The sequence below is a fragment of the Macrobrachium nipponense genome, chromosome 14 (genome assembly GCF_015104395.2).
Source record: "Macrobrachium nipponense isolate FS-2020 chromosome 14, ASM1510439v2, whole genome shotgun sequence".
In the NCBI taxonomy this organism is placed as follows: Eukaryota; Metazoa; Arthropoda; class Malacostraca; order Decapoda; family Palaemonidae; genus Macrobrachium; species Macrobrachium nipponense.
Genome location: NC_087207.1, coordinates 59,029,601 through 59,045,218, shown reverse-complemented (window position 1 = coordinate 59,045,218; position 15,618 = coordinate 59,029,601). Strand labels below are relative to the sequence as shown.

Below are 15,618 nucleotides of genomic sequence, written 5' to 3'. Positions count from 1 at the left end.
GTAACATAACAATATCATTTTCATACAATCAACTTACCTGTCAGATATATACATAGCTGATTGGCACCCTTCGGTGGAGGGTAAGAGACAGCTACTATATGAATAGACAGGTAAACACAACATATGTTGTAGGTATAAATAAAACCTTGGTTCCTACCTGATAGGTGGTAGACTTCGTGGTGTTTGCCCAGTAGTCTGCATCACCTCAAGAAACTTTAGCGAGATATGTGATCTATGGCCAAGAGTTCTTGTGGGTCTGCCGATGGGTCTTACCCACTTACTCAGCAGAGCCTAAAAGGACTTTGTCAATGGGTGCTGATCCACTTATATGACAATACACCTTATGAAGGAGCACCACAACCAATTCCCTGACCACCTGATCCTAACCATATGTTAGAACTAAGGATTGTTACGAGTTTATCCCCGAACTCGTCACAACAACCCGTAACTCAAAAACCACTACGCACACATACATAATTTTTCAAAAAAAAAAAAAAATTTTACTCAACTAATTGATATTACCGAATTCTCTTATGAACAACATAGACGGCCGCCCGTGCGAGCCTGAATCCTCCATTGTTCGAAGAGATTCTCGACCATATCCAAACAGAAGAAACAGTATATACATTTAAGGATTGGTGTCGGCTACCCGTACCCAGAATCGTATCTGCCGATACGATAGGACCTAGAGAAAAGCACTTCTCATACGTCACGCACCGTCTTTCAAGTAATGACATGCAAATACTGAGTTGCTCTCCAATCTGTCGTATCTATAATGTTTTTAAGCGACATATTCTTATAAAACGAGAGAGACGTCGCAACCGCTCTTACTTCATGAGCTTTACTCTCAGTAGTTGTAATTGTTCGTCAGGACAGACCTTATGAGCGTCCGTAATGACGTTTCTTACAAAGAACGCTAGAGCATTCTTGGACATCAGTCTTGTGGGGTCTTTTACCGCGCACCAAAGACCTTGTCTAGAGCCTCCCAACTGACGCTTCCTCTGAAGATAGAACTTCAGAGCTCTAACAGGGCATAGAGACCTCTCTGCTTCTCTGCCTACGAGACTCGACATTCCTTTGACTTCGAATGACCTAGGCCAGGGATTCGTGGGATTCTCGTTTTTCGCTAAAAACAGGGTCTTAAACGAGCAAATAGCCGAGTCTCCCTTTGAATCCTACTTTATCCTGCAGAGCTTGTAACTCACTAATTCTTTTTGCGTCGCTAAAGATAAAAGAAATAGGCATTTTCTAGTTATGTCTCTAAATGATCGCCAGATGCGGAGGCCTCCACGAATCCCAGGAGCCTGGCACCTACTGGTGCTTGGAGGAGAAGTTTCATTTTCCCTTTTTAAAGGGACGAAAAGCGGACCTACCTCTCTTCTCTGGAGCCTTCCTTCTTGCGGGAGGTCTGGAGATCGGACCACCTCGAAAGGGCTGCATAGAAGTGCTAGGTTCTTTCTTGTCAGAAACTAAAGCAGGTTTCTTCTTCCTAGCCGACTGCGTCAGAAGATCCTGCGTCGCCTTCTCAGTTAAAGAGTGAGCCACGTCCTTCACTAACTGAGAGGGAACAAATAGTCAGACAGAGGTGCATACAGTAGAGCTGCCCTCTGAGCATGCGAGACTGCCTTTGTTAAGAAGGCGCCATACACCGTCCCTTTTCTTTAAAAGACCTGCTCCAAATAATGAAGAGACTTCAAAAGATCCATCCTGTACCGCTTTGTCGATGCAAGACAAAATGCATAACAGGGCTTCAGGTTCGATTCCCTCTGAATCATGAGCTTTCTTGGACATCACCCCAAGGGACCAATCCAAGAAGTTGAAGACTTCCAATACATGGAAGAGTCCCTTGAGGAGATGATCCAGTTCTGAAATACTCCATGAATTCGAGCAGAATTGAGACTTGGACGCCTTGAAGCGTCAAACTAACGTCGAAAAATCTGCCTCTGTTGTAGAAGGGAGAGCGATACCCATATTCTCCCCCCCCGTCTTGTACATATGCCTCTTTTCCCAGCTAACCTTGCTGGAGGCATGCAAAATACTGTCCTGACTAAGTCTTTTCTTCGACTTCAATCCAAGGAGTCTAAGGCGGTGTAAAAGCCCGCTCCATCGAGAGGGGTGGGGGCTTCATCTTCAGAAAAGACGAGGGCTTCTTCGCCTTCGCACTAGAAAAGAGCGAGCGTGAGAAGGAGGAGCAGCCGGAGTCACTCGTCTCCGTATTCCTCAAGAAGCAGGGTAGTCAACACCTTATAGTTGGACAAGCCCTCTCTTCCATGATCGTCATCATCCGAGTTTTCCTCCACTCGGGATTATGAGTTTCCGTTCTCCTTTCTGAACTATCCTCTTCTGGAGGAGACAAACTCCTGATAGGAGAGGGGCTAAGGGAATGAAACTCTTCCTCCCCGTTTTGATAGACTTGGAAAGCGTCACAACCTGCGGCTTCTCTTGCACTGTAGAGACGTCTTGTATGACGCTTCCGCTCTCCGAGCGTCTTGTATGACGTCTCTTGTTGACGTCTTGATGACGCTTCGCGTCTGGAAGACGCTCCGCTCTCTAAGGGCGTCCTACTCGGCGTCACAATCTTGGATGGAGCGTCACGTCTCAGATCCGCTTGAAATGACGCTTCACTTCTAAAAGACGTCTTTCGTTTTTTCTTGTCTTACAACACTCTCTCTTCGAGCAGGTGAGAGAGGACGAGACTTCTTTAATTGGAAGCGTCACGTCCTTCCGACGGGGCGCTAAAAACTACCCCACAAGAAGATGACAGTTGTTCCTGAACCGCCATACTTATCTTTCTTGACGCTTCTCCCACGTCTAGTGCATGAACGCCTCTCGTCATCACTCGGGGAAGAAGCATGATGGGGTACTTCCTCATAAGCGTCAGGTGGGACGCTGACGCCACCTTCGCCTTCTTAATAGCAGACGGGCGTCATCCGAGAAGCGCTCTGGGCTCGAATCAATGTCTTGCTTCATATGACGCTTCAGCGGTCTCGATAGAAGATTTTCGACTCCTTCCACCCTCGTTTAGGTGAGGAGAGGGAGAGGACGAGAAACACTCGCGAAGGACGCTTTTCCTATAGCGCCCTTGAGCTGTCTGTCATGAAGCAGAGCTAGCTGAAGGGACGTCTGACCGTTGGGGATTCCCCACGACCTCCTTAAGGCTTTCGACTTTCCTTCTCCTCTTGGGCATGGGGAGCTTGGAAGAGGTCTAGGCCTGGGAGCGCCGCAGGGACGATCAAACGCCCCCTCCACAACACTGATAGGACTCACTTCACTAAAATGTTCACTATCACTAGCCTTACCTTTCGAGTCAGCCATCTTGGACTTCATGTCTCTAATAGTCGCTTTCAGATTGGCGATTTCCGATGCCGAATCCGAAAAAGACACTCTGAGAATGAGATCTATAGGGAGAATCTACAGTAGTAGGGTTAGAATTATCCGTGAAAGGCTCAATAGGCCTTGAACTCACACCTTTCAGTCGTCTAACTCTATCCTCTCTAACTTCTTCAAATAAGAAGTCAAAGTCTTCCACTCTTCTGCATTCAAACCCTCGCATTCCTTACAAGTGTTAATAGCAGAACACTGAACCCCCCTACATTTACGGCATACATGTGAGGATCAACCGAAGCTTTCGGTATCCTCACCCTCGCAGCTACAGTTTCACACAACATTCTCTACACTTCACATTAGAATCAGACATACTGAGAAAAATCCAAAGAGTTATTCCAAACACAGTCCACAGTAGCGAATGCCAAAACACGATCCAAATACGTCACCAAAAAGCCGAAAAACGTTGATCAAATGTTGAAAAATGAATCTAAGTCAGGAGGTAATAACAACAATGTTGATACCACCGCGACAGAGAAAATATGATAGAAAACGGGGATGGTTCCTAGTCCTGCCGCCCAGGGCAGGCCGGTAGATCACCTGACCTACCTGTAGCGAGTGGCGCGAAATTTGAATTTCTGTCGGGGACGACGGAGTCTTAGCTATGTATATTATCCTGCCAGGTAAGTTGATTGTATGAAAAACCTCATTTCACAGTTACCCGATTCTTAGAGAAATGCAATTTTTTAAATGGAAATCTTTATTAAAAACAAACCTTTCAGTTTAACCCTGTGAGTGGTAAGTATTTCACTCAGCGGTCAGACTAAGCTTCCGTACTTAATAATAATAATACAAGAGACCATTTCAACAGGAAAATTGACAACATGAATAACTAATCCATTCTTTCTATACCAAGGCCAGGCTGACTATCAATTATATTTACATCGTACCTTCCTTCATGGTTTTCCTGAGCTTCTTGATGTTATCAAGGCACTTAATATATCTGGTAGCATTGAAAATTGCATCAAATTTATCCTTTACTTTCTTTCCTTCATCAAGAGGCCTGGAAAATAATAAAATACCTAAAATTTATTATCACTGGGACTTCAATAAGACATTATTTACATTGCTTTTTAGATAATTATACTTGAGCTGATGGCATACTGTAGTGCAGATTTTAATATGTACTACAGTTATTCCATACACAATTGAGTTTTGTCTCTCATGACAAAAATGATATTGTTAAGATACAATAAAGTTTTATACATACTTACCTGGCAGATATATACTTAGCTATAGACTCCGTCGTCCGACAGAATTCAAAAAACTCGCGGCACACGCTACCGGTAGGTCAGGTGATCTACCATTCCCGCCGCTGGGGTGGCGGAATCCCAACCATTCCCGTTTTCTGAGCCAGATTTTCTCTTACACCTGTCTCCTGAGGGGAGGCTGGGTGGGCCCTTAATCGTATATATCTGCCAGGTAAGTATGTATAAAACTTTATTGTATCTTAACAATATCATTTTTATACATGCGACTTACCAGGCAGATATATACTTAGCTGATTGACACCCTTGGTGGAGGGCGAGAGACAGCTATATATAAACAAAATTCTAATAACGGGAAACAACAATTGTTGTAGGATATCAATCCTTGGTTCTTACCTGTTTGGGCTGAAGACTTCATGATTACTGTCATTTAGTCTGCCTGCCTCAAGAGCTTCAGTGAGGTAAACCACCTATGACCGAACAGCCCTTCTGGATCATGTCAATGGGGGCTAGCCCGCTTACGCGACAGAACCTGCATGGATCGTACCAATGGGGCTTACCCGCTTACATGGCAGAGCCTGACCTGTATCTTATCAATGGGGGCTAGCCCTCTACATGACAGAGCTTTAGGCTTTACATAATGCACAACGAGGAGACCAAAAGTTATCCCGACCACCTGACCTCTCTAACATGTTAAAATCTAAGAACTGAAAAGGGTTCTTCCTATACCCTCTTTCAGTCAACCATAAAAACCAAACACCATAATGTTAAAATTACATAACCTAACTAATTAGGATTAACCTCAGCTCCTCCTCCCAGCACTAAATCCGCGGACACATATGCTCCCAGTGAAAAGCACTTCTCATAAGTAAACTCTCACATCCTTTAAATAGTGAGAGGCGAACACTGAGTTACACTTCCAATACGTGGATTCAATTAGATTTTGAAGGGACCACGTTTTATGAAAAGCCATTGAGGTTGCTATGGCCTCACTTCGTGTGCTTTTACCCTGAGGAGTTTAAATTGTTCTTCACCACATTTTAAGATGCGCTTCCTTAATAACGTCTTTAATGAAAAACGTAAGGGCGTTTTTTGATATTGGTCCTTGTAGGATCCTTGACCGAACACCAAAGACTTTCCTGCGTACCTCCCAAAAGAGACTTTCTTTGTAGATAAAATTTTAGCGCTCTACTGGACAAAGGGTCTTCTCCTTTTCTTCCCCCGTAAGAGAAGAGAGTGCCTTCACTTCGAAGCTTCTAGGCCACGGTTTTTTGATGGGTTTTCGTTCTTGGCTAATAAGAGAGAGGCTTAAAAGAGCAAATAGCAGCCTCCTTCTTAAACCCCACTCTGCCCTCTAACGCTTGAAGTTCACTCACCCTTTTTCTGCCGTGGCTAAGGCGAACAGGAATAGAGATTTCCCCATAAACCCCCATAACTGATCGCACATTGAGGGTGGAGAGTCCATTCAGTGGGGAGCACTTGGTCTCTTCTGCTTAGCAGATCCGCTCGAACATTTCTCTCTCCCTGAATAAATCTCGTTAGAAGAGAGATCTGCTTCTCTTGCGCCCAAAGCAACAACTCCCTCGCTGGTCTCGTAAAGAAAGAATGAATGAGTTCCCCTTGCTTCCTGATATATGCTAGGCTCAGTGTCTGAATTGACCTGAATGATCGATCCTAATATCTGTTTCTTGAAAGTGCAAGAGAGCTAGGTGAACGGCTTTCAGTTCCTTTTTGTTTATGTGCCAGGACACCTGAGCTCCTTCCCAGGTTCCCGACACTTCTGCGAATCCAACGTTGCTCCCTCCCCACCCTAACGTCCGATGCTCTGCAAACAACGCTCGGAGAGGGCTCTTTATGTTCAAGGCATATTCCTTGACCGAGTTTCTCGGGTCTAACCACCACCGAAGATCTTGTTTGACCTTGTCCGTTATCCTGAATGACTCTCGAGGTCCTGGGAACTTTGATCCCAGTTCTCCTTCAGATAACTAGAAAGGAGTCTTAGGTGCAGTCTCCCTAGGGAAAACGAACTGCTCCAACGAGGAAATGGTTCCCAGCAAAACTCATCCACTCCCTCGCGGAACAATGGTTTCTTTCCCTAGAAATCCCGACACCTTTGTAAGGCAGCGTTCTATTCTCTCTGTTGATGGAGACGCTAGAAAAAAAACCCCGAGAATCCATCCGAATCCCCATATAAACTATGTTTCTGCTGGGGATCCAGCTGGGACTTCTCGAGGTTGACTAGGAGTCCCAATGACTGCGTCATCTTTAATGTTAATCGAAAGGTCCATCCAAGACACCTGTTGCTTCGACTTTGCCTCGTATTAGCCAGTCGTCCAATACATCGAGATTCTGATCCCCTCTAAATGTAGCCAATAAGAGCCACCATTCCTTAGGATACCCGTGAAGACTTGCGGGGCCGTCGAAAGTCCGAAGCAAAGCGCTCGAAATTGAAACACTCTTCCTGTGACATGAATCTTAGGTATTTCCTTGATGCCGGATGAATTGGCACGGAAATATGCATCTTGAAGGTCCAGGGATACCATCCAGTCCCCTGGACGAAGAGCAGAAAGTACAGAGGAAGAGGTCTCCATCGAGAACTTCTTCTTGATCACAAAGACGTTCAGCGCACTTACGTCCAGAACCGGCCTCCACCCGCCCGAGGCTTTTGGTACCAGGAATAGACGGTTGTAGAAACCTGGTGAATGGAGATCTTGAACCGGTTCTATTGCCCTTTTCTGCAACATAAGTTCTACTGCTTGCAGGAGAGCTTTGACTCTTGACGGATCGTTGTATCTCGCTGTTAACTCCCTTGGAGTTCTTGTTAAGGGAGGATATTCCCTGAAGGGGATGAGGTATCCTCTCTCGAGGATCGAGAGGGTCCAGCTGTCCGCCCCTCTCTTCGCCCAGACTCTGACAAATTTCGACAGTCTGGCGCCTACCGCTATCTGGAGGACTTCTTCTTCATTTTGCCTTCCCTGCAGATCTCCTGGAAGGTCTTCCTCTGGTATCCGGTCTTCTACCTCTAAAAGGGGTTCTGAGGAGGAAGAGGCTCCCTCGAAAGGGCTGCTGAAGAGGTGCTTTATCCTTCTTTTGAAAAGGAACCGCAGGCTTGAACCTCTTTGCTGACTGTCAGTAAATCTGTGTGGCTTTTCCAGCTAATGATTTTGCTACATCCCTCCACCGTGTCCTGTGGGAAAAGGTGGTTCGAAAGCGCGAATATAGCAAAGGCCGACCTCGTAGAGGAGATACTGACTTGGACAGGAAAGACCCATACACTGCTCTCTTTTTTCAAAACGACCGATCCAAAAGAGCAGCCACTTCCACCGAACCGTCCATCACCGCTCTGTCCAGACACGATAACACACTCGATAATTCTTCCATCGTGACAAATTCGGGATCTTGGGCTCTCTTCGCTTCGCAAGGGCTCCCAAAGCCCAGTCCATAAAATTAAATACTTCGAGCGTCCTAAAGAGTCCCTTTAGTAGATGGTCCAGTTCACACATCCCCGAAGTAGCTTTTTGCTGATAGTAAGAGCGCGCCTCCTTGAAGAATCTACTAAGGAAGCGTAATCTGCGTCTGCCGATGAAGGCAGTCCTAAGCCCATAGGTTCCTGGGTATCGTACCATCTTCCAGGTTTACCCGTCAACTTTGAAGGAGGGCATGAAAAAACAGTCTTGCCCGCCTCTCTTTTATTCTTAAGCCATTCTCCAAATCCTTTGAACGCTTTTTTTTCATACTAAGGGCTGGACGCATTTTACAAATGAGGATGCCTTTGGAGACTTCGTGCTCGATAGCAAAGATCCTGGAGAGGGCGGATCCGCTGGTTGAAGCTTATCTCCGAACGCCTGCAAACAAACAACAAGGACAATCTCTTATAATCAGAGACTACTACATCACAGGTAATTCTTCGTCCGAGACTTCTTCTAAGTCTCCAGGCTGCCGGGGATCCTTTCGGAGAAGAGCGGTTCTTAGTTGTCGAGGGACTTCTGTCAAACGAAGAAGAACGTCGTCCGTGTGACAAATCCTTGCTACTACAAGGCGCAATAGAGTTCTTAAACGGCACGAGATCTTCTCTCAGGCACCTGTTTCCTTCCTACCAGGTGAAGGGCTCCTACTCTCCGAAGAACTCATAAAGTGCGAAGGGGTCTTACTCTGACCTAAGCTCGTACCAGGGCGCCCTGGCGCCTACTCGACTCCTGACGCCTGCTCGACTCCTGGCGTCTGTTTAGACTCCTGGCGCCTACCCGACTCCTGACCGCCTGCTCGACGCCTGAAGCCTGCTTGATTCCTGGCGCCTGCTTGACTCCTGGCGCTTGTCGTGACTCCTTGTAGGCTCTTGACGCCTCTCACAAGACTCCTGGCGTCTGTTAGGCTCTATACGCCTGTAATATTCTATGTTTCTCACAAGCTCCTGCCTTCCGTTAAGGGCCTCTTGACCGCCATATCCTGATCCCTCAGAAGAGGAGGTCCCGACTACCCTGACTTTCTCCTAAGAGACCGTTAGCCGGACCGCTTGCTCTGCAAGCGGCTACCGCTGGGACTTTCTTCCTATAGATAGGAGAGGATCGTTTAAAGGGAGAAGAACGAGAGAGTCACTCCTGGAGACGAGCGCCTGCCTAGTGAGAAACTTCTCTCCTACCAGGAGAAGACAATTTTGATCTCTTCACTGGAAGGGAGGAGTCTTCCTTCGAGACGAATCCTTATGTAGAGCGCCTACCAAGGAGGATATTTGTCCTCCTAGATTAAGCAGGAAAAGCTTTGTCGGATCTTGAGGCGCTGGAGACGGTCTTCTCGCCTCTTACTAGTCGAAGGAAAATCCTCTGGAAATCGCTCTGGGCTTGAATCAAAAGCGTCTCCTTTCGGCGCTACCCACGATCTCTTCAGAGGACGAGACTTCGAAGCAGAGCTCCATCCACGCCTGGACGAGGAGGAGTCGACGCAGAAAAACACTCTTCCAGGATGCCTTTTCTACGGCTATCCAAGGCAGCCTGGGTCGTTACTTCAGGGTCTGCCGAAGGGACGCCTGATCGTTGGGGATGCTCCACATCCTCCCTGCGGCTTTTGACATTCCTCCTCCCCCTGGTCCTGGGAGTTTGGAAGCGGTTCAGGCCTAGGAGCAATGCGGAGCCGATCAGACGCCCCCTCCACTGCACTGGGGTCACTGTATTCACTGACACTTCCTTACCTTGTGTTTCCATGGCTTTAAGCTGCTCCTGAAGCTCCCTGGATCGAGGATCTCATTTTTTCCATTTCTGAAAATGAACCCTTAGATTCAAAACACAGGGAGAAGGGGCTGAGGTTATGGGAGAAACATCATCTAGTTTGTTAATTTCTGATTCAGGCTCAAAAGAACAAGATCTACTCGAGCTTCTAGCTGACGCTTTCCTAGCTCTAGCCTTCTCTCTTTTCTTAATATAAGAAGCTAAATCCTTCCATCCTTGCTCCGAAAGCCCTTCACATTCAGCACAAGTTCTATCAACCGCACATTCAGAACCTCTACATTTTACTACAAAGCGTATGAGGATCTACCTCTGCTTTAAACAACCTAGTTCTGCATTCTTCCCTTGCACAAACCCTAAAACTTTAGGTGTGTTACTTTAACTTCAGCCATCTTAATAGAAAAAAACCAAATCCAAGTCCTAATCCAGTCCAAAATAAGCGTATGCCAATTCCGAAGAATAAACAAGAGTACTTCACCAATGAGTCCAACCAATTCTCGGCAAATGAGCAGAATTCCAATCAGGAGAGACCAAACAACAGTTGTTGCCGGCCGCAGCGACAGAGAAAATCTGGCTCAGAAAACGGGAATGGTTGGGATTCCGCCACCCAGCGGCGGGAATGGTAGATCACCTGACCTACCGGTAGCGTGTGCCGCGAGTTTTGAATTCTGTCGGGACGACGGAGTCTATAGCTAAGTATATATCTGCCTGGTAAGTCGCATGTATAAAAATCTAGAACCCACTACACAGGGCATATTGTAAGTTACAGCTTCTTACAGACAATCTTTGTGGAAAATTTAGAGCCCACTAGGGACATTTATTAGAGACTTCAAGATAATTTAACAGAGTCAAAGCAAAAACATATAACATTCAAATATATGTAATGTTCAATATTTCAACGAATTAATGATTTATACATGTCACGAATACAGAACTTACCAAGAGGAGTCTTCCTGATGGCAAAATATTACATTTTCAAGAACAGGCTTTGATACTGCTAAAAATTCTGCCATCGTAACTTCAAACTCTGCACATTTGCTGTTGAATAAGAGATAGAGAATCATGACTCAAGTCATAAAAGAAATGCTTCATTTTTTTAAATCTCTCTAAAAAGATACACAATCTTTCAAGCACTGTTATGGAGAAATCTTTCCAAGATCCTACTTTTGCGTTGAAAGCACCCTAAACATTATAAGGAGTCTAAGGAGCCAAGTCAGCTCAATAAGCCTGCAATCAGTAGCTGCATGAATAATTGTATATGCTTCGACAAAGCATTACCATTAAAACATGGTCAAAACTACTTTCCCAAACAATCATCTCTATCAATTAAATGTCCCGTTTAATTTTGAAATGTGTGGAAATTCTGTATACATACACTGTAACAACTGTTCAGAGCCTGCATACATGAAACTTGAGCTGCAGAAATTCATGCATGTGCACAAGGGCACCAATATAAGTACTACATATCATATGGTGTATGCATAAATACTACTGGCTTTAACAAAGAAAAGGATATTTCAAAAGCATGTATTATTAAAAACCACAATACAGACACCACCCTACTTATGATCATTCATGTTACGACATTCAGATATGAACAGACAAGGTCGCAAATTAAAATTGTTTTGGAGCACTTCTCTTTGTCACTCTTAAATCCAAATTTTGCTCTGCTAACTTATTTTGCCTACTAAGAACTTTAGCAAGAACCGAAGAATACGAGGAACAAAACCCTGTTCCTATCGACCCTTTCCTAATAATCATTCTCATGTTTAACTACTTTGTATTCTTCTTACAACCATGAGAAAGCTCGTTCGCACTCATAAAATATTCCTACTTATTTCTATCTTCCTGATGTAACTCATTCGTTGATTAATTCCCATTTTCTATATCTCCTCTCCCCATAAGAAACATTTATATGCATTTTTGGCAATAGATGGCAGTGTGAATTGTTTACTTTATGAACTTCCAATATCAGATGCTGTTCATGAGAAACTCTCTCCAAGTTCATAACTTTCAAAGCATGGAAAAAATATTAATGCTGAACTTTTTAGTCCTACTGAAGTATGTTGCTGGATATGTGTACTGTATAACTGTTCTCTATACTGAAATCATGTTATCATCATTAAAGCATTTAAAATGCCTAGATGTTCATACTGAACAATAACTTACCTTGATATACTTTCACCCCTGCTGCCATCTGGATGTCTTTTAGTATATGTAGCATCCAGTGTTTTAACCTCCAGCTTCTTATGTTTCTGAGTGACTTCTAGGGAACGACAAGCTTCAATTTCTTTACCACCAGCACTTTTGAAGAGAAGTCTAACTTGCCCATAAATCTGAAGTAATGGTAATTTATAAGCTCTTCCGTTACAATGCAGGTTAATTCCATTTATACAGGATCTTTAGTGATTAACCCAAATCTCACTTACACAAGAGATTAGCTTGAAAAGCTAATCTAAATCAAAATAATTTTAATTTTCAGTTTTAGCATAATAGATTGTTCTACTTAACATCGACAGTATACTGTAAGCTCTTTACTTTATCTGGCTAATGTATACAGGTCTGGCTCTGCGCTTAGGCCATACAGGCAGCTGCCTAGGCCACCAAATTACAGAGGGGGCACCAAATTACAGATAAAAATATAAGAATAAAATAAAATATACATTATAAAATAAAGTCAAAAAAAAAAAAAAAAAAAAAAAAAAAATACAAAACTGCTTATACCTGAGTATTTTAACCCTCTTACGCCGATTGGACGTATTAAACGTCGAGTCCAAATGTCTCCCGTATGCCGATTGGACGTATCATACGTCGGCTCAAAAAGTTTTTTTTAAAAATTCGCGGAAAAATACTTATAGGCCTACCAGCCGAAAACTTTTGAATCACGCGCCTTGGGGGATGCTGGAGTTCACGGATCAAGGCGTTGTTTTGTTTTACAATCGCTACGCCAGGTGCGCAAGCGCGAATTTCTTTCTTATCACACTAAAAAGTATCAGTGACACATCTCAAAAATTATTTCGTCACTTTGACATAATTTTTGCACCCTTTTAAATTATCCTTTACATGAAGTATTATATATGAAAATGTGCGCAATTTTATGTAAAATACAAATAAAAAATACTCATGATTGTAGCTTTTATCAGTTTTGGAATATTTTCATATAAATAACGATAAGTGCAAAAATTTCAACCTTCAGTCAATTTTGACTCTACCGAAATGGTTGAGAAACGCAATTGTAAGCTAAAATTCTTATACTATAGTAATATTCAATCATTTGCCTTCATTTTGCAACAAATTGGAAGTCTCTAGCACAATATTTCGATTTATGGTGAATTTATGAAAAAACTTTTTCCTTACGTTCGTGCGATAACTCTTCCGATAAATTTTTTCGTGCGATTGTCCCTTTTAAATTTGCCGTTACATAAAGTTTTATATATGGAAATGTGCGCAATTTCATGCACAATACAACAATAAACAACCCATTGTTGTAGCTTTTATCAGTTTCGAATATTTTCATATAAATAACGTTAAGTGCAAAAATTTCAACTTTCGGTCAACTTTGACTCTACCAAAAATGGTCGAAAAAAAACGCAATTGTAAGCTAAACTCTTGTATTCTTAGTAATATTCAATCATTTACCTTCATTTTGCAACAACTTGGAAGTCTCTAGCACAATATTTCGATTTATGGAGAATTTATATGAAAAAAAAAAAAAAAAATTTTCCTTACGTCCGCGCGGTAACTCTTTCCGAAAAAATCAGAATTTTTTTCGTGCGATTGTCGAAATGTTTTTTGCACCATTTAAAATTAGCTGTTACTCAAAAAAGTTTTATATATGAATATGTGTGCAATTTCCATGTAGAATACAACTAAAAATGATTGAAGGTTGTAGCTTTTCTCTTTTTTCGAAATATTTGCATATAAATCACGATAAACAGAAAAAAAATCACCTTCGGTCAAATTTGACTCTACCGAAATAGTTAAAAAACGCAATTGTAAGCTAAAAATCTTACGGCCTAGTAATATTCCGTCATTTTTTTTTTTCTTCATTTTGAAACAAATTTGAAGTCTCTAGAACAATAATGATATTGTTATGATACAATAAAGTTTCATACATACTTACCTGGCAGATATTATACATAGCTAAGACTCCGTCGTCCCCGACAGAAATTCACAAAAAATTTCGCAGCCACTCGCTACAGGTAGGTCAGGTGATCTACCGGCCTGCCCTGGGCGGCATGGACTAGGAACCATCCCCGTTTTCTATCATATTTTCTCTCCTTCCACCTGTCTCCTGCGGGGAGGCTGGGTGGGCCTTTAATTGTATATATCTGCCATGGTAAGTATGTATGAAACTTTATTGTATCATAACAATATCATTTTCATACAATCAACTTACCTGTCAGATATATACATAGCTGATTGGCACCCTTCGGTGGAGGGTAAGAGACAGCTACTATATGGAATAGACAGGTAAACACATATGTTGTAGGTATAAAAAAAAAACCAAAAAAAAAACCTTGGTTTCTACCTGATAGGTGGTAGACTTCGTGGGTGTTCGCCCAGTAGTCTGCATCACCTCAAGAAACTTTAGCGAGATATGTGATCTCATGGCCAGAGTTCTTGTGGGTCTGTCGATGGGGTCTTATCCACTTACTCGGCAGAGCCTAAAAGGACGTTTGTCAAGGGTGCTGATCCACTTATATGACAATACACCTTATGAAGGAGCACACAACCAATCCCGACCACCTGATCCTAACCATATGTTTAGAACTAAGGATTGTTACGAGTTATCCCCGAACTCGTCACAAAACAACCGTAACTCAAAAACCACTACGCACACATACATAATTTTCAAAAAAAAATTATATCAACTAATTGGATATGACAAGAATTCTCTTACTGAACAACATAGACGGCCGCCCGTGCGAGCCTAAGTCCTCCATTGTTCGAAGAGACTCTCGACCATATCCAAAAAAGAAGAACAGTATATACATTAAGGATTGGTGTCGGATCCCGTACCCAGAATCGTACCTGCCGATACGATAGGACCTAGAGAAAAACACTTCTCATACGTCACACGCACGTCTTTCAAGTAATGAGATGCAAATATGAGTTTGCATCTCCAATATGTCGTGTCTATTATGTTTTTAAACGACATATTCTTATAAAACGAGAGAGACGTCGCAAACCGCTCTTACTTCATGAGCTTTTACTCTCAGTAGTTGTAACTGTTCGTCAGGACAGACCCTATGAGCGTCCGTAATGACGTTTCTTACAAAGAACGCCAGAGCATTCTTGGACATCAGTCTCGTGGGGGTCTTTTACCGCGCACCAAAGACCTTGTCTAGAGCCTCCCAAACTGACGCTTTCTCTGAAGGTAGAACTTCAGTGCTCTAACAGGCATAGAGACCTCTCTGCTTCTCTGCCTACGAGACACGACATTCCTTTGACTTCGAATGACTTAGGCCAGGGATTCGTGGGGATTCTCGTTTTTTTTCGCTAAAAACAGGGTCTTAAACGAGCAAATAGCCGAGTCTCCCTTGAATCCCTACTTTATCCTGCAGAGCTTGTAATTCACTAATTCTCTTTGCCGTAGCTAAAGATACTAGGAATAGACATTTTCTAGTTATGTCTCTAAACGATGCCAGATGAGAGGAGGTTCGAATCTATCCGATGACAGATATTGAGGACTACGTCCAGGTTCCAGTTCGGAGGTACTGTTTCCCTTAGACTTTGAAGTCTCAAAAAAAGATCTTATGAGATCGTGGAGGATCTTTGTTATTTGCCAGATCTAATCCTCTGTT

General features: G+C 43.2%; 1 protein-coding gene across 1 annotated transcript in view; it reads right to left on the bottom strand.

Moving 5' to 3' along the window:
• LOC135226541 (DNA repair protein RAD50-like) overlaps positions 1–12,147 on the bottom strand; it is a gene marked incomplete at its 5' end in the record, with an annotated part of 80,703 nt that extends 68,556 nt beyond the window's left edge. Inside the window, 3 exon segments of the mRNA XM_064266199.1 lie at positions 4,275–4,387; positions 10,751–10,849; positions 11,981–12,147. Coding sequence (XP_064122269.1) covers positions 4,275–4,387; positions 10,751–10,849; positions 11,981–12,147 — 379 coding nt within the window.
• Positions 12,148–15,618: the final 3,471 nt, after the last annotated feature.